Below are 19,360 nucleotides of genomic sequence, written 5' to 3'. Positions count from 1 at the left end.
GCAATTTGGCTCAACATTTAAGAAATTCACATCAACTTTCAAGAACCTCGAGAGGCACTGAAGTTATTGAATTGGCAAATCACTAAAGATGGCAGCATGTTGGGGTCGAAAGTGGCTCCTGTCTGTTAGGCAGGAGGCATCATATGAAAGTGCTTGAGTGCCTCGCCACGAGGCTAACATCAGGATGACTTTGAGCTTTGTTAGTTGGTAGAATTGAGTGGGAAATTTTTTGTTTACATTTTTTTTCATTTAAGCCTTTCCCATAAATCAGTAATATATTTGACGATAATAATAATACATGTGGTCATGTGTTCGTTGCAATTAAAAAAGCGCATACAGCTTTGGATTAACTTGATTTTCTCCTGAGGGAGAATCAAACCTATCTAACACATAGGATGGAAGAACAATACGGAACTGAGAAAACAAGAGAGAAGAAAGGCTAAAGGAATAAAAGGATCAAATAGGAAAGACGCTTGAACATGTATATCGGAAATAATGCATATGAAAAGCAATCGAATTTTAGTTCACATATAATTCCAGTGCATTCCCATGTAGCGTCAGATAAGCGGTGCCTCTCATTCTATACAGATGTTTTAACAACTATGCTTGTATGCACGTATCCAGGATCCAGCTGTCAATTGCCGGTATTTTATTTGGCCTTGTTCAAGCAGAAAATGCCTTTTGGGAACCCTGAAACTAGATGCATGCTGCGGCTGCTTGTGCTGCACTCACAATTTTCCCCACGTGACTTTAGAAACTGTGCGGACAATACATTGAGCTTTACCTCATGTTCCTATTCTGTGCACCAGTTTTTTACTCAGAAAACTGTCCGTACGTAGTTCACATAAAACCCATAATCCCTTTGAGACTTGGGTGTGAAAAAAAGATTATCCAGTTATTCCCAGCCCTGGCAAAGAACAACCGTTAAAATTAAACACACAAGATGATGGACGGATGGCTGAAGACGGCTGAAATGCCAGAAACCGGTCCTAGGAAGCTTGTTTCCGGTCCAGGGAAGGCATGGCTTGGCAGTTCAGGTTGGACTGTTCCCTTGAGGCACAGGGTCAGGCTGATTTGCATGTGGCCATGTCTGAACTGGGGTGGCAGAGTGGGCTAAAGAACGGGTGATGGATCAAACCCAGATCTGTTGACTGGGTGTGAGTGTTTGATTGGTTCTGATGCTCCGTCCATCACCACCCCCTATTGTACCGCTTTGTTCGCCATAAGTTGGCAGGGTATGCTCAGACGTGAGTCCCTTGCTCACTTTGCCACTGGTTTCAAGCAAGCCTGGCTGAAGACGGCTGAAATGCCAGAGACCGGTCCTAGGAAGCTTGTTTCCGGTCCAGGGAAGGCAAGGCTTGGCAGTTCGGGCTGGACTGTTCCCATGAGGCACAGGGTCAGGCTGATTTGCATATGGCCATGTCTGAACTGGGGTGGCAGAGTGGGCTAAAGAACGGTGATGGATTAAACCCAGATCAGTTGACTGGGGGTGAGTGCTTGCAATGTTCAACACTCCGTCCATCATTTCCTTTGGTTTTTGCTTTGTTCGCCATAAGTTGCAGGGTATGCTCAGACGTGTGTACCTTGCTCACTTTGCCACTGGATTCAAGCAAGCCTGGCTGAAGACGGCTGAAATGCCAGAAACCGGTCCTAGGAAGCTTGTTTCCGCTCCAGGGAAGACATGGCTTGGCAGTTCAGGTTGGACTGTTCCCTTGAGGCACAAGGTCAGACTGATTTGCATATGGCCATGTCTGAACTGGGGTGGCAGAGTGGGCTAAAGAACGGTGATGGATCAAACCCAGATCTGTTGACTGGGTGTGAGTGTTTGATTGGTTCTGATCCTCCGTCCATCACCACCCCCTTTTGTACCGCTTTGTTCGCCATAAGTTGGCAGGGTATGCTCAGACGTGAGTCCCTTGCTCACTTTGCCACTGGTTTCAAGCAAGCCTGGCTGAAGACGGCCGAAATGCCAGAAACCGGTCCTAGGAAGCTTGTTTCCGGTCCAGGGAAGGCATGACTTGGCAGTTCGGGCTGGACTGTTCCCTTGAGGCACAGGGTCAGACTGATTTGCATATGGCCATGTCTGAACTGGGGTGGCAGAGTGGGCTAAAGAACGGTGATGGATCAACCCCAGATCTGTTGACTGGGTGTGAGTGTTTGATTGGTTCTGATGCTCCGTCCATCACCACCCCCTTTTGAACCGTTAAAATAAACATGAGCTGGTAGGTGCTTGTGCTCCTGAACCAAGACTTTCACTTGGACCGTAAACTGGAATGCATCATCTCACTTGAGATGTTCACACTGGACTATTGGAAAATCAAAACACAGGCCCAAGGAACAACTGTAGTAACTGCAGATATTACAAAATCAGGCAGCACGATTCTTTGCCCCATAAAGAAAGACTACTGGTGAATGGCGGCATAACGGGCCACCAAGTGAATGAAGTCATAATACGTTTTAAGCAGACACCATTAAACAAAGGACTACTCTGGACTGCCCGTGGCTGCTAATTGTCAGAAATACAGGATTGTGCGAAGAAAACTTTAAATTTCTCAACAATAAATGGCCCATTTAAAATCCATGTATCATCTTGGGAGCCAAAACATAATTTAAACCACTGATGGCGTAGCGGTCTCTAAACTTCACTCTTTTGGTATAGTCCTCCTTTACGGCGTTCCACCGCATTGTTTTCCCACCCTTAGCCAAGATTTCGCAACCGGAAAGCAAGCGGCTCACCTAGAGACCTAATTCGCTTTCCTCCGATTGCGTCCTCCGATTGAGCATCGCCGAAGTATCTGCCGCCTGGACTGCAGCTGGGACCAGATGGCGCTGCGGTCGTTTATCCAGCGGTATTCCAATAATCAGCATTGACCCGTGGAGACTGCATTGTATGCGGCGACAAAGGAAGCAGTTCCCCTATCTCCACAGTGGTTGTTAGAGAGCCGGGGATAGTCTCCCATGCTCAGGATGAATACCCCGATGATGTCTGGGACGAAGACGTGCGGTGATTGAAGCCGCAGTGTGTGATCTCACCGATGCAGTCAGCGCTACCGGGAGGTGAGCGAAGCTCTGGGGCACACTATACTGGCCAGCTGGGATGATCTTGGGGTTCCCCACAAGCGGTGTCTCGCCCTGGGAGGAAAATTGGGCAGAGTTACTTGAAGGTGGGCCAGGCAAGGGCTGTGCATGACCCTAAAATTGTGCCCGGAGCGAGGTTTTGGGCCTTACATCAGGGTCTCCACAGCGCAATAGTCTAACAATGGGACTGTTTTCCCACTTAATCCAGCTACAGCCTCACCCACTCCGAAAGAACTGCATGGGACAACAGTGGAGTGTCCTACAACCCCGGCCCACACATTCTGTCGGCATGACCTTAAGATGGCTGTCCTGGCCGGATCCCTGGAAGCTTTGCTGCCAAGTGCTTAGCAACCCAACAGCAAGTCTTCCCCTGTGTTTTTTCTTCTTCTGGCATGCGGGGCCTCCGAGGTCGGAAGAACAATTGTGCTATTAACTGGACCAATCCCCACCGCAGCCCCTATTCCACCTATAAGGGCGAGCCGAAGAGGGAAACAGACGGCGCTTCCCAGCAACACTAGGGTGGGTGCTACCAATCGATCTATGACAATACCCCCGGGCTGAAACCTTGAACGCTGTACTTACAGTGAAGTCTGAACAACATGGCCTTTGCCCGGTGGAGCTGTTTTGGCAACTATAGAGGGCTTTGGCTCTGGGTCACCCCCTCGGCCGTCACCTACCCAGCCGGACATTAGACATAGCTTTTTCTCGTCTCCCCGTTATGTTTCCTTCCCTCAGCAGCCAACATTGTTTTTTGCCTGTGTTTTGCTATGCTATTGTAACTGATGTATTTGTAACTGGTAACTTAATGTTCCTCATGTAAAGCGCTCTGATACCTCCGGGTCTAGCCAGCGCTATATAAAACTTTTCAAATAAATAAATAAATAGTCATCATACAGAATCCCCCACAGGTTGTATGGACCTTTGATAGTCGACTTCAAGTGTGGAGAGAGAACTAGCATTCAGAAGACGTGAATTTCAAAAAATCTGTACTATTCTATAATAATGAGAGAGATGATGGTATTCAGCCGTAAGGGTTTAAGTTCAGATTATTAGTTTATTACAATCATTAAACTTGTCAAGGATTATTCCAAGATATCATAAAAGGCAAGACGTTCATATGTTCATGCACTCTAAATCGAGATATTATAAAATACAGAATGCAAATAATCAGTATGTAAAGAATGCAAATTATCAAATTTTTCGTATGTTCCATAAAGGAACTAATTCTAGCAAAATCAACACATGAAAATGGAAAGCGGATTTCTAAAGTGAAATAAGGAAGGTGTTGGCATCATGTGAACCTCCGTAGAAGTACAGAAATCGGACAGAGTGTTTAGCATGCAGCCTTGCACTCTGGGAAATCAGGGAAGATAGAAAGGTCTTCTCTCTACCAAGTAGGTAAAGGGTCTGTCCCAGCCGTGGCCCGTGCAGGTGTAACAGCTGAGGGGCCGGGGGGGGGGGGGGCGGGGGGGGGGAGGGATTCCGACAGACGATGACAAGGGAAAATTATTTATTTATTTAATTTTCCCACTGCATTGTTCATCAAAATCCCCACCCACCTCGCCCCACCGCTGTTACCTGCATGGACCGCTGCTGGTCGCTCCTCTGACTGCTGAGGAACACCAACTAAAAGCACCATCAAAGGTCCCAGAGTATCCATCTGCTTTTCCCACAGTTCAGAACCAATCCTGTGGCGGCACTTGCTGGGAACCAATTAGGGACACATCTGCTCGTCCTTGAGTGTTGTATATCCCTAGTACACTGGACACAGGATGCTCCATTCAGCATCGTCTCTTCCTGCTTGCTTTCAGGTTTCTCCTCCCAGTCCTCACTATCAATCCAATACAAAATAATAGGCCTTTCACTAGCTAACAAGGGACTTGATAACGCACCCGCAAAGAAAGAAATACGCGGCACACTAGCAATCTTAAAATGTGTAGCACTCTGCTAAGGCCGAATGTCAAGCTAAGTTAGCTCAAAAATCAAAATGGAAGTACATTAGAACATTGTTAACCATATGAAAACAAGCTGTCCTATTTATAACGTGAACATTCACATAAATGTGAATACATGTGTTAAATATTCACTCCACTACATTACGATTTCCAAATAAATACAACAACATTATTTATGAAAAGGCATAAACAAAAAATACTCAAGTAAATGAGTTAAGGCACACATTGGATTAAAACACGTGAATAGAGTACATGCGGAGGGTGGATTCTAAATGATGCTGCTCCTGCACATATATTCATTTTACAGACTCTGGTAGCGTTACACCATTGTGGTGTCACATGCCTGTGGGGACTGTCAGTTGTTCCCTGACTGGAGCTGGAAAGGGAGAAGTGTGATGGCGGTATCGAAAAGAGGGTGCGTGTTCTGCACCAGATATTCGTTATTATCATTGGCTTTACAAAAGGCACGTCCCGCCATCATTTGCACTGGAAAAGGAACCAGTGGATATGCATAGGTCACAATTTTGTCTGATAGTGTGATGCACATTGTAATCTCTGTTGAAAGGAATGGAGTAGGGCTCTGCAACTGCCCCCACTTCCACATCCCTTTATCAATCCTATTCTTTACCCCTCCCTCTTAGTGGGAAGGGGAAGTCACCAGGTAAGAGAGTGTCTAATTTTACCTCAAACACTTCTCGGCCCACCGATCCTCTGCCTCCTTCCTCCACTAGCCCTGGGGAGAAGGTGTAATCCGCATTATAAATAGGCTGGAAGAGACACGGGCAGGATTATTTTGATCTGTCTTTATCTCCCAGTCCTTTTCTATTATTGGCACCCCCAAAGCCAATTTTTTTATTTCATTCTGGTAAATCCCACATATATCTCAGGAAAATCAACCTACATGTGCCAAAATAAATACAAAACTATCACTTGAAAAACTACAACTCATGATTTTGGGCACAATGAGAATTCTGCGTCTTGTGCTTCGTATCCCATCTTTCTACCTTAAGGAAAAGGCCGCTAGTCTTATGTGAAGCTGCCACCTTTATTATGTACATAAGGATTTGCTACACTGCAAAAATCCACTATCTGCAGCAAAATCTGCATATTTCAACCCAAGATATCTACCTCTCATAAAAGTTATTAATAAGTATGAAGCAAAACCAATATGTATGGGCTTAATGTGATAACTCGTGCAGTATAATTACATGAAAGCCAGACAGAAATTTGAAAAGGAAGACTATATTGAAGGCCCCCTGGCCTTCCATACAGTTCAGTTTTGTTGCTATCTAAACAGAATTTCAGGTGACAAGGCCACCTTAATTCACTAGTTCTTCCTATGTTGCTATAACACAGAAAAGGGAAGAACTATAATGAAGACTCACATGTCACCGACCTTTGTTTCCCCATGGAAAAAGGGAGAACTATAATGAAGACTCGCATGTCGCCGACCTTTGTTTCCCCATGGAAAACGGGAGAACTATTATGAAGACTCACATGGCACCGACCTTTGTTTCCCCATGGAAAAAGGGAGAACTATAATGAAGACTCACATGTCGCCGACCTTTGTTTCCCCATGGAAAAAGGGAGAACTATTATGAAGACTCACATGGCACCGACCTTTGTTTCCCCATGGAAAAAGGGAGAACTATTATGAAGACTCACATGGCACCGACCTTTGTTTCCCCATGGAAAAAGGGACAACTATAATGAAGACTCACAGGTCTCTGACCTTTGTTTTCCATGGAAAACTTGAGAACTATATTGAAGACTCCCATGTCACCGACCTTTGTTTTCCATAGAAACAATAGCAGAACTATCTTTTTTTTTGATTTCAAAGAATTTTATTATTTTAAAAGCGCAAATATGAAGCATAAGATACAAGCCAAAGTGATACAATTGATATCGGACAATAAGGTAATAGATACATTAATGTAGAATTAATAAATAGGAGAACAAATCATTGTCATACATTAATTTACAGACATCAGATAAATAAATTACTTAAGAAGGGAAGACCCAAAATGATAACTGGCAAAAATATATATCAAAAGTATCACCCACAGATGGCAAATTAGGGAAAAGGGGAAAGAGAAGAAAGGAAAAAAGAAAAGACGGAAAGAGTAGGAAAGAGAGGAGGAAAGAAAAAGAGAGACAGAGAGAAGAAAAGGAAGAGGAGAGGATTTCCAGAGGAATCACCCAACACACAAGACAACACTAACCAGACAAATCAAAGGGATGTTGCTCCACCAACCCTTCAGATGCCAACTCCATGTACGAGTCTAAGGCTTTCCAAACACCAGAGGAAATAGAAGGAGAAAGATGAGCATGGTCCACTGACGTATGAGCACTTCGTAGAAAGGAAACCCAAGCCCACCAAGTATGGTAAGAGACGGACGAAAAAGATTTCCACTCCATGAGAATTACTTTGACTGCAATAGTTAACAAGAGGTCCAACAACTGTAACTCCATGGGATCTAAGGGCAAAGGGACTGGGGCCGCCAACGGACCCAAAAGAATTAATGGAAAAGACAGATGGAATTTGATGTTAAAGATGAGCATGAGGTGTTTGTGAACTAAATCCCAGAAGGGTTGGAGAAGGGAACAATCAAGGAACATATGTTGAAAATCGCCTGGTAGAAGCCCACAGCTCCAGCACAAATTGTCTTCTTTGAGATTGAGTGAATATAGGCGAATGGGAGTCCAATGAAGAAGATTAATAGAGAAAAATTTAGACTGTGTTAGAGAGGGGGCAATTTTGTTACGAAGAGAAAATTTACCAATATCTTGCCAGGTATCAGAAGAGAAATGAGCAGTAACACTATGATCAAAATGATGTACCCATTTTTGCTGTGTGACAGTTTGAGAAGGGAGTGTAGAGGACGATAAAAATTTGTAAATCCGAGACGCAACATGACCAGTCCTGATCCAAAGCTGAAAAAGCGTAATCAAAGGGGAAGAAGGGTGAAGGTGGACTTTAGCAAGTGCAACCTTAATCTTAAGAAAAGTATAAAAATCCAAATTAGATAGAGAGAATTGTTGAGCAAGGGATGAGAAAGGGGAAGGATCATTGTTGGAATCATAAAGATGTTTAACAAGTGAGACACCTTTCCCAGCCCAATAAGACATCAACTCAGGGTCAATATTAATTTTGATTTTAGAATTGCGCCAAATAGACGACCATCTAGTTTTATGTAATGGAATCGCTACTCTCTTATCCACCTTACGAACCGCAGCAATAGTGTCTAAAATAATAGAGCGAGAGAATGGAATAGAAAGGGTGTTTGTGGTTAAAAAAGATGCAGTCGGCAGTGGGGAGGCCAATTCCTGTTCTATTGTCAACCATGCTGGAACATGAATAGCTGGAGAAGAAAACCAAAGGGCACCCTGGGACGCCAGAAAAGCAGTTTGATACTTCCCCCAATCAGGAAAATTACAGCCTCCCATATCATAAGATTTCCGTAAAAATTTATAAGCAATCCTAGCCCTTCTATCATTCCATAAAAATTTAGAAGTAAGCAAATCAAGTTCATGAAAGAAGGAATCAGAAAGCCTTACTGGAAGCATAGAGGAAACAAAATTAATAATAGGAGTAATCATCATTTTAAGAGTCTGGATACGGCCCCACCAAGAAATATGTTTCGGAGACCAATTTTCTAAAAGACGTCTCACCTTAAGAATAGTTTGGGCTTCGTTATAAGTAGCCGTAGCATATAGGGTGGAACAAAAATAGATACCCAGATATTTTAGCTGTTTAGATTGCCATTTAAAGCCAGCCGAGCCCATATGAGAGGAGAAGCAGTAAGCATTTAAAGGAAACATCTCTGTCTTATCTTTGTTCAGAGTGTAACCTGAAACTTTTGAAAAAAGAGCAATCGTATCCGAAATAGCAGGGATGGCCAGTTCAATATCATCAGAAAAAATGAGAACATCATCTGCATATGCAGCTGTTTTTATCTGATGAGACCCAAAAGAGAATCCCTTAATATCTGGATGCGAGTCAATCATTCTAAGGAGAGGATCAATGGACAACAAAAATAAGAGAGGGGACAAAGGACACCCTTGTCTAGTGCCCTGACAAAGGTTAAAAAAAGAAGACGTAGCACCATTCACCCGTATATTAGCCCTAGGTCGGGAATAAAGAGACATAACCATACGAATAAAGGAATCACCAAGATTATGTGCACATAGAACAGCTCTTAAAAAAGGCCAAGATACCTTATCAAAGGCCTTTTCAGCGTCAAGGGCCAAGGCAGCCGCCGGAAGATTAGATCGCTTAGCGGCACCAAGAATATGACAAAAAGTACGAATATTATCCCGTGCAAGTCGTCCTTTTACGAAACCTGTTTGGGAGGGATGAACCAATTGAGGAATAAAGGATTCTAAGCGTTTAGCTAAAATTTTAGCAAAGATCTTGGCTTCCATGTTAAGAAGGGAAATGGGTCGGAAATTTTTGGGATCTGCGTGATCCTTCCCTTCTTTGGGGATAACTACAATAGTAGCATCAGCCGCGGAACCAGACACAGAACCATCCTTAATAAAAGCATCAAAAACGGATTGGAGTTTCGGGACAAGCACGGGAATAAAGGTTTTATAAAACGCAATAGGATAACCATCAGGACCAGGAGCTTTACCAGACCGAGTAGCTTTAATCGCGGAAATGATTTCATCAGAAGTAATCGGGCAATTTAATGATTGATTATCTTCCTCCGAAACGACTTTCAAAGGAACCGACTTCAAGAACTCCTGACATTGTTCAAAAGAAGCTTGGGCCGATGGGGTATATAAATTATTATAGAAATCACGGAAAACCTCAAGGATTTCTGCAGTTTGAAATTTTTTCATACCAGACTGGTCAGTAATAGAAGAAATTTGGAAGGTATTACAAGAAGATTCCTGGAACTTTAAAGTGGCTGCAAGAATCTTGCCCGCACGATTTTTTAACAGCAGTCTCTTAGATTTCTGAGCCTGCAGGCCAATATGAGCTCTCTTAGTGACTATAGTATTGTATGAATACTTTAAGTTCTTAATAGACTGGAGGCAGGTCTTGTCCTGAGAGTGTCGAAAAAGGGATTCCTGACGTTTGATCTCATCTGCTAAGTCCGTGAGTTCCTTCTTAATGGCTGCATTTCTCCCTGACATACACTTGATGACCTGACCACGGAAAGTACACTTAAAAGAGTCCCAGAGAACAACAGGGGAACTGACTGACCCAACATTCTCAGTAAAAAAAGTCTCAATGTCATTGGAAAACTCTCGCACCAAGGACTCATCATGTAAAATTTCTGTGTTGAGTCTCCACGAACGAGCTCGTGCCCTAGGGACAAAGGACGTAAGAGTAAATGTCACTGCGGCGTGATCAGAAACTAAAATAGGGTGAATAAGCGGGGAGGAAGAAAATTGAACCAGAGAAGAGTGAACCAAAAGATAATCAATGCGTGAAAACGACGAATGAGGGGAAGAAAAAAAGGAAAAGTCACTACCAGTGGGATTATGAAGACGCCAAACATCCTGAAGATGGGTAAGAGAGCACATATTAGTCATTTGTTTGTGAGCTTTAGGGGGACGAAAGTTAAAGGCAGAATTCCTATCCAAGATAAGGTCCATTGGCAAGTTAAAATCACCACCTACAATAAGATTGCCAGAGTGAGGGGTATCTTCGAGCTTTTTGGTGATCGCATTCCAAAAGGACGGGTCATCCTTGTTGGGGGCATAAATATTCATGACAAATAAGACAGCATTACCATTGGACACCTTAGATAGTAACCAACGTCCCTCTGTATCCTGTTCAGAGGAAACGATAGATAACCCAGAATGTTTAGAAACTAAGGTAATTACCCCATTCCTTTTACCACAAGCATCCGAACAAGCAACATCAAAGACCCACTCTTTCTTCAAGAATAACGCCTCCTTGGCAGAGAGCTTTGTCTCCTGAAAAAGGACGAGATCCGAAGAAAGAGATTTACAGTAGTCCAAAATCTTTGACCTTTTGACTGGATGATTTAACCCTTTAACATTAAGGGAGAGTATATTTAGTCCAGACATAGAACCATTATCAGGAAAAAGAGATATTCCCTATGTGACAAATGGAGCGCGACAACCAGGAGAGCTAACCAGCAGACATCAACAGCCAACACAAAACAGGGTGAGACCAAAGAGGAAATCCGAAAAGAAAAAAGGAAAGAGGAGGAAAAAGAAAGCAAAAGAAAACAGAAAAAGAAAGAGAGAAGGGCCAATCCGGCAGGTCTGAAAAAGACCAAATTCATACAAGGGGGGACATGGGAAAAAGAGCGAGGGGCCAACAGGAGAAATACCAACAACAGCATAAAAAGCCCCAGAACAGTGCATAGCTGATTATACATTTTAAAAGAAAAACTATCTAAAAACTAAGAGCTGGAATCAATTATAACTTTAGAAAATAAAGCGAAATGAGAGACTATAAAGGCAACATGTTTGACCAAATTAATATATATATAACAATTAAAATGAATCATAGAGAGCGGTAAGAGCAGGAGAGAGAGAAAAAGGAAGCACGTACAGGCAATAAGAGCTGATGGAAAGTGAACTAAAAGATAACATTACTATTAGGTAGAACCATCCCAAAACGGAGTCCATCAAGAGAAAGAGGACCATAATGCAAAGAAAAGAAGAAATACAATCTAAAGCATACTATATGATACAATATGGAACAATAAGTGAAACATACTAAAAAACGGTATATAACATCCTATCAATATAGCAGTCCGTGAATCCCTATGGCAGCTAAATAAGAGATCTAATACTACATATAAATATGTAAAATCTATATACAAACTTATAGACAACTGGCCATGAGTAAATAAAGCCATATACACCCAAACTGGCAAAAAAATATACTTGCCTAAGTAAGTGGGCATGTAGGTAAGAGAGGCATAGATCTATCAATTACAAAGCATCTATAAAAAACTAACCTACGCGAAAAAGACAATTAATAACACAATGTACTGAAATCACTCAATGAAAAAATCAATAAAGAAGGTATAACTAACAACTATATGAATGACCCATATTAACTCTAAATATAGTCATAAATAAATACCTAGTAAACAGATATAATTAAAACACCAAGACAAACCATACAGCAACACGCTGATAACGCAAATAAAAAGAAAATGACCAACTCCATAAAATACGAGATAACAAAAAACAACCATGAAGCAAAAAGACCGACCACAAAAGGATAGGTTAACCAAATTTCACCACAAAAGTCGACGCACATACCAAAGACAAACAACGGGAAAGGAAAAGGACCATGACCTAATACGTCGAGAAACAAACTGGGGAGGCAAGGATTAACAGGACGACACGCGATCAGGAGTGTAGGCAAGCCAACATGAGATGCTACGACAAAAAATTAAAGGGTTTATACAATAAAACTAACAACACTAAAGACCAAGACACCATAACGATAATAGGGGAGCACCAAGAGACGACAGAAATACGTCAAAACCAATGGACAAAAAGACCACCGCGCAGATCTAAAAGCAGCTAGACTAATAGATCTGACAAAGACAAAAAACAATGGATTATGTATAGCCGCATCAGGTGCCAGAAGAACCAGGAACATGTGAAGCCCCCGTTTGAAGATCCATCTGCAACTCCATTTGATTATCCAAAAACGAGGCCAAATCCGCAGGTTCGTCGAAAATTCTGACACGACCTTTGAAAGTAATGCGGAATTTTGAGGGACCAGCAAAGGAGAAGGGGATATTCATCTCAGACAAACGCTTCCGAAGATTAAGGAAGCCCTTTCGCCTTATCAACGTGTCCCTGGCAAAGTCTTGAGAAATTGAGATACGATGGCCATTCCAAGAGACAGCTCTAACCTTCCGCATATGAGCCAAGATCTGCTCTGTATGTTGATGACGCAGCGGTTTAAAAATTATCGCTCTTGGTTGCGTAGCAGACTTGGGGCGAAAGGAGGGGACACGGTGTGCCCGTTCCAGTTCAAAATCTTTATGGAAAGAAATTTGTAGTGTAGATGGAATCCATTGATAAAGAAACTCAATCATGGAAGATGCCTCTTTTTCAACATCCTCTGGAAGACCAAAAATTCGCAGATTAGATCTACGATTACGATCCTCTTGTTCAGTGAGGTCTTTCCTCAATGCTGCCATGGAACGCTCTATCTGCGTGAGAGATCTAGAGTGCTTTTGCATGGTATCCTCTGCGCCACTAATCCGTGCTTCTGTACCTGAAACACGAAGGGAAAGGGCCTTGAAATCATTCCTGATGGCTAACACCTCCACCTGCAATAAATCTGTATTAGTCTTAGTAGACTGCGCAATTTCATAGACCTCATTAAGGCGCGTCAGGATGGACTCAAGAGTCGAATTAGTGTCTTTAGGAGCAGGCTCAGGTGTTGGGGAAACCTGTTTGGACCTCTTAAGAGATGCTTTAGATTCCTTAACGTCCTTAGCATTCGGTGAAGGGGCCATATTCTCAGCCATAGGGCAAACCACCTCAATAGGAACAAAATACACCTCCTCAGATATAGTGATAGCAAGAAATGCCAGGGGCTGTAAAACACTCAATGTGCAAGATGAAAAATGGACAGGAAGAAATAATGTACTTGCATCAAAAAACGCCGAACAGAGAATATGGCAGGCGATCCCAGTCAAAAAAAAAAAACACCTCACAAAAAATATCGTGTGCTGCAGGCGCAAGTAGGCACTCACCGACTACGAAAATAACCAAAATCAAGCCCAGAGCAAAGAAGCCTCACATAAGGAAGTGGCAGTGCGTCTGACGAATAATATGGTAGCAAAAACCTCAACAAGTTCACACAAGGGGCAGCACTGCAATAGGCGGCAGGAAAAAACAAAATAAACTCAAGAAAGGTGAAAAAAACGTCACCAGCTCCTGTATGCCTCCACTCCTGACAGGATAATCCAGTAGCGTCGTCGTGTAGAAGCGAGAGTAAAACTCCCTCACAGAAGAAACAAAATGGCGGCCGCTCGTGAAAACATGAAGCGCCACCTTAGAATGCCAATAAGTGAACTTTGGCCACTTTCCACCTCTAGAAAACTCCCTCATAGCATACACGGCAGTTTCCCATGCAATATTCCATCTTCGGCGCTGAGCGGGACATTCCTCAGCGTCAGCAATGTCTCCGTCAGCCCTCGCTCTTCACGGAGCTCAAGCGCGAACCGCCATCTCGCCGCGGCGCGCAAGCCACGCCCCATAGCAGAACTATCTTTGAATGCAATAGAGCGTTAAACGTGGCCCACTTTTGGTTGTAGGATGCTGAAACACAAGGAAACATCTACTGTTGTGTTGTTCTAGTCTTTCAAGTTCCTGTTTACATCATGGACAGGGTTGTGTTAGCAAGAGCTTCTTCAGGAGGCTCTCAGATGTTAGAATCCAGAACAATGTGCATCTCTTTCTAAGGTCTGATGAATTCATTGATTCATATAGTGATTCCTAGAGAGACGTGTGCATCATAAATATGTAGCGTATAATACTGCTGTACGTTGCTCTTTCTTGAAAAGCAGTGCTCACAGAGGCCCTAGAGTCCGAGCACAGCGTAAACCCATAAGTGAATTAAACAAAAACATATCTAGGTTTTGCAGAAGTAGATAAGCCGATTGTATTACAAGAAATATGTAGATGCAAGCATGTCTTTGAATAGTGCTCCAATATATATACATTTTATTATTTTAAACATTTTAATATGCGAGTTAGAAAGAGCATCACTAACAAAAGTGCTCCTGGGCCTCTATATAGAGTTAAATGATTAATTGCTAGTAAATGGCGTTTTGAATATGACCTGCTGGATTTGTATAGCTTTCTGTGTGAAGAGCGGTGTTAATTTTCTTTAGCAGTCTCATGTTTTGTGCATTAATGTCTGTCAAAGTAGCAAGATATAATTCCTAATTTGGCTTCTTTACCACGTATTTGGCTTATACTTCTGTAAAACCCAGCCCCATAAGATGACCGTCCATTGCCGCATCATTCCTGTGACCTTTTGTATAGAATAGTGACCTTTTGTATAGAATAACGCTGCTATTTCACAATTCTTGCTCCATTTTCTGTCTATTGCATTCACTTTGTGAGACAACAGCTGGCTGTATGCGAATATATTATTTTATAAAAACTTATTTTTTTTAATTTTATTTTTTTAGAATTTTACGTCCCTGATACCAGGAACAACAGTGGAAATCCTGGATAAAGACTCCAAAAATATTCTACAGCTGATAATTAACGCCTACAACGTAAGGTTTCGGTCCATTTACTTGGCTTAAAGCGCGTGCTTTGTTTATTTACATGTTTTGGTTTCCTTTGTTGGCTCAATCTGGCCTTCCCTGCAGCTGTGTGTGGTGCTGAAAATTACAAGATGCCTTTGTAATGTTTCTTCACCTGCAGGCATAGGTCGCTGGCTCCTGTTCTTGCCTGTAATTGGACGCTGTGGGGTATCACGGCTAGCCATGACATGCACTCTGCTGTATAGTTTCAATTAGAAAAATTACAAAAGTCACCAAGTATTTCTACTGAGATGAGCCCAGTTTTGTATTCTTATTGCTAAGAGTGAGTCGTGGGGGGACTGAACCTAATTACACAGATTGCATCAGCATTTTCTGGTTACATAGGTGGCAGTGGTGCAGATTTGCACCTGTATAAATAGCCCAGACTAGTGAAAAATGTTGATTTTAATCAGTCAGTTTACGTAAAAGCCACTTCACGTTTGTCATTTGGTGCAAGTAACAGTGGAAAAATTCAACCGTAGTGCAATCTGAAATGATTGATGCTAGCATGAACACACCTACCACAACACAACTTAGCCAAGAGCGCATTATGCGAAGGCTCGCTCTGCTGATGTTCGCGCACCGCACACACTAAACCAACACTGCTGTTTTATGCAAATCAATTCAATACCAAACTAAAAACAGATGTTGATCTTCCTATAAACATCTCACCTCCCTAACTTGAAACCAACTCACTCGGCAGACACACAGTTACATGAAGCTTATGAATCTAATATTAATGTTTGGACTATACCTGGTGAACAGGTCCTCCATATGAACACACTTTAGCTTGCCAATGATACCAGTGGTCAAACAATTATACAACAAATACAGATGTAGCAGCCGTCACATGCACCAACCTGCTCCACGTAGAATTGGGCCTACAAGTGGTACCTGTAATTTCTACTTAAAACACACTTCCATCACAGCCACTCACAATATCATGATTCCCTGCCAACACAGTCGAGTTCGGTCGCCCACACACAACTTATGAAACAGTGGCGGCTCCTCCGCTAAGGCGGAGGAACGTCGCCCCACTGCTATTGCAGCAGTGAAAAAAAGAAAATGATAACAAGACGTTATTATCATTTTCTTTTTCTTTCCGGAGTCGGGGCGGGCTGGCTCCCTAATGCCAGACCAGGGGAACGGTGGTTTGCACTTCCCTGAGTGCACATTTCAGTTTGGCCGGCCCTCTAGTGCCGGCCAAACCGTCATGCGCACTTGGCATGTTCTTCATTGGGCTGTGTTGGACAGCCGTGTGAAGAACATGCCCAGCCTCCCCAGGAACTGCCTGAGCATCCAAACAGGATCCTCAGGCCAGTCACAACGATGCTCCTGCTGTGTAGGGATTGGCTGGGTGAGCCCGGAATCCTGAGCGCCTCCTGTGCTTCCAGCAGAGGAAGAGAGTCGTGCGGCGGCAGGAGAGGCATGCAGCGGGGAAGGTAGGTTTTTAAATCTTTTTAGTTTTGTTTAATCCCCCTGCCTCACCACCCCCATTCCAAGCGAGCTGCCATTGCTTATCAACCACCAAAATGAACATGGCACGCAAACTACGCACCCACACCACGACTTCAGGCTTCCCTGACTGAACTACTCAAACAGCCACAGCTCCAAGAGGCTACCAAAGGCAGACATGGGATAAACAAATATCAGAATTATAATAAAAGGAATGTTCATGTATTCTTGATTGATTTCTAGATCACAGCTAAAGGCCTATTACCAAAGCAATGTGTGGAATTCAGCTAATTCGCCCCTACTCACTCCTGGTCCATTGTCTATGGAGGAGCAGGAGAGGGTGTTTGAGACAGTTAGGCAAGTTCAGTTCACCCCCACCCCAGGCGTTTGTGGGACTGTAATGTCCAGAGGGGTGGGACCAAGAGGTACAGAGGTATGACTGTGAGGCCTTGTGGCTGAGATGGATGTTATGCAATTGAGGAATGATTTTTATGAGAATGGATTTTTTTGTGTGCAGTTTTATATAGCGCAAACTCGACCCAAAGGTATTGGGGCGCTTTAAATGAGCACCAGTTACATTACACAAGGACGCATTCATATTTTGTAGGCTCTGATATATTAAGTGTTTTTCCCGGAATCATGGGATGTTGAGCTGATGCCAAGACTCGAACCTGGTCCCCCAAAACCACAGTCTCCAGCTGTGGCCATTACACCACATCCTATTTATATTCCTTTTCTTATTATCCTAGTTAACCCCTTCCCCGCTCATGACGGAACCACTCCGTCATGAGCCACGGTTGCCGTGTGCTCATGACGGAGCGGTTCCGTCATGCCGCGACCGTTGGCGGCCGCTCCTCCCACGCGGCGCTGTTTCCCCGCCTGTGCGGGGGGACAATGCAACTGGGCGGAGTCATGACGGAACCACTCCGTCATGAGCACAGCTCAACCGTGGCTCATGACGGAGTGGCTCCGTCATGAGCACAGCGCCACCGCGCTGCCCCCCAACCACCCCCAGCGCTGCGGCGGAATTCCCGCCGCGCTGAAGGGGTTAATTGCCATCAGGCTTCAGGGCAGGGATATTTTGTTTGTTGTAATCTGTATAAGAAAGATCGACGATTTTCATGACTTCAAAGCTGTGTATTGCAGGGTCCATCTAGAGGGTTGGATTGGGATCCTTCCTGCAAAACACTGCTTCAGCAAAGTTTTATGTAAAGAAAGGGGGTGGGGGGCATGTTTTATTAACTTCACTTAGATCACTTCTGCTCAGGCCCCCTGCCCCCTCTCAATCAACATACATTAATGAGCCGGCCCAGCGAGAGACAGGGAGTGATACCTCTGCCTATCTCCCTCTAGAAAGACCACTCAGGCACCCACTGGGACGCTGGCGGCATCCTAACAGCACAGACAGCCCCAGGCTGCCCAAAAAAGCAGCACACACCTAGAACTCGGCTACCGGCCCTTCGGCCATTTCCCAAGTGCCCGCGTTACCAATGACCCTGCCATCTAGGGTATCGCGGGTTTATTACTGAGATGACCCGTATTTTAATGTCCAAGCGGGTACAAAACGAGAAGAATCACTTACAACTGTTATTTTTCCCATTATCAGGAGATACTTCAAGACAGCAAATATAAGAAAAAAGATTTTAAACATTTTTGCTGTAGAGCTGCCTTAAGAATCCATGACTGATAATTAGAGTTAACAAAAATATAAACACAATGTTAAAAAGAAAAACGAAAATTATATACAAATTTGTATTTAAGTATCCTGTCTGGGCCTATGCAGACTATTAAATCTGAACAAATGGCCGGTATTTTTCTCTGTGAAATGTGACCACTCTACATGCATCCCAATTTTGAACTCCAGCTTCTGTTTTCGAGAGTGTTCGAGAATGTACTGTTCTTGGAATGTGTTGAACTGCGGTGCAACGCTCCTTTGCTGCAGAGCGTGTACAACAAATGACCCCATGGCAGCCGGCAGCCGCAGCCCATTGGTTACCCAGCAAGGGCAGACCCCCGTATGGAAGGGGTCCCTTCGTTTCTTTTCATTTTGGCGCGTTCTTTCTTTGTCGCTTTCTGGGTGGATTGTTTGGATCCGTTCGTCACAGGGCGCTGCCTGCTGTCGTGAATTCCTAATTAATTTGGCAGAACATTGCGTCACACAAAAGCTGTTTTTCTCAGAGCATTTATGGTCTGAGCAGACTACTAATATGTTTATAATGCGCGGTGCGTGTCCAGAATTTGTAGTTTTTTATCGAGGTGATGACCGTGATGTTAAATTGGAGGGTCTGGTCAACACAATGCGTCTAAGTATAAGCCTTGGTCAGCAACTGAGAAAATGTCAAGGTTGAGTCAAAACTAAAAGAACAATTTGGGTCTGCCTTCCCTGTTTTTTATGGCGAACGACTGAGAAAGACGTCCATAGAGCATATGTTTTGCTTCCATTATTGACTACATGACCGGTAGACATGAAAGTGCTTCAGCCTCGTTCCACAATCACATTTTATTTAATTTGAAAAGGCCTGCTTCATTGTGACACTTGAACTTTGAGTGCCAGTTTTCATCACTTAGTCCCAGATCTAGGAACTACAA

At 43.4% G+C, this 19,360-nt stretch overlaps 1 protein-coding gene across 2 annotated transcripts in view; it reads left to right on the top strand.

Moving 5' to 3' along the window:
- ITGB5 (integrin subunit beta 5) overlaps positions 1-19,360 on the top strand; it is a 522,259-nt gene that overhangs the window by 322,589 nt on the left and 180,310 nt on the right. For both annotated transcript variants that reach the window (XM_085647299.1, XM_085647300.1), the window contains one exon: positions 15,197-15,286. In XM_085647299.1, the coding sequence (XP_085503425.1) occupies positions 15,197-15,286 (90 nt within the window). The remainder of the gene's footprint in view (positions 1-15,196; positions 15,287-19,360) is intronic.

Source organism: Triturus cristatus, chromosome 3_2 (genome assembly GCF_964204655.1).
Source record: "Triturus cristatus chromosome 3_2, aTriCri1.1, whole genome shotgun sequence".
NCBI lineage: Eukaryota > Metazoa > Chordata > Amphibia > Caudata > Salamandridae > Triturus > Triturus cristatus.
The sequence above is the reverse complement of the archived record's forward strand: the minus strand, read 5'-3'. Positions and strand labels throughout refer to the sequence as shown.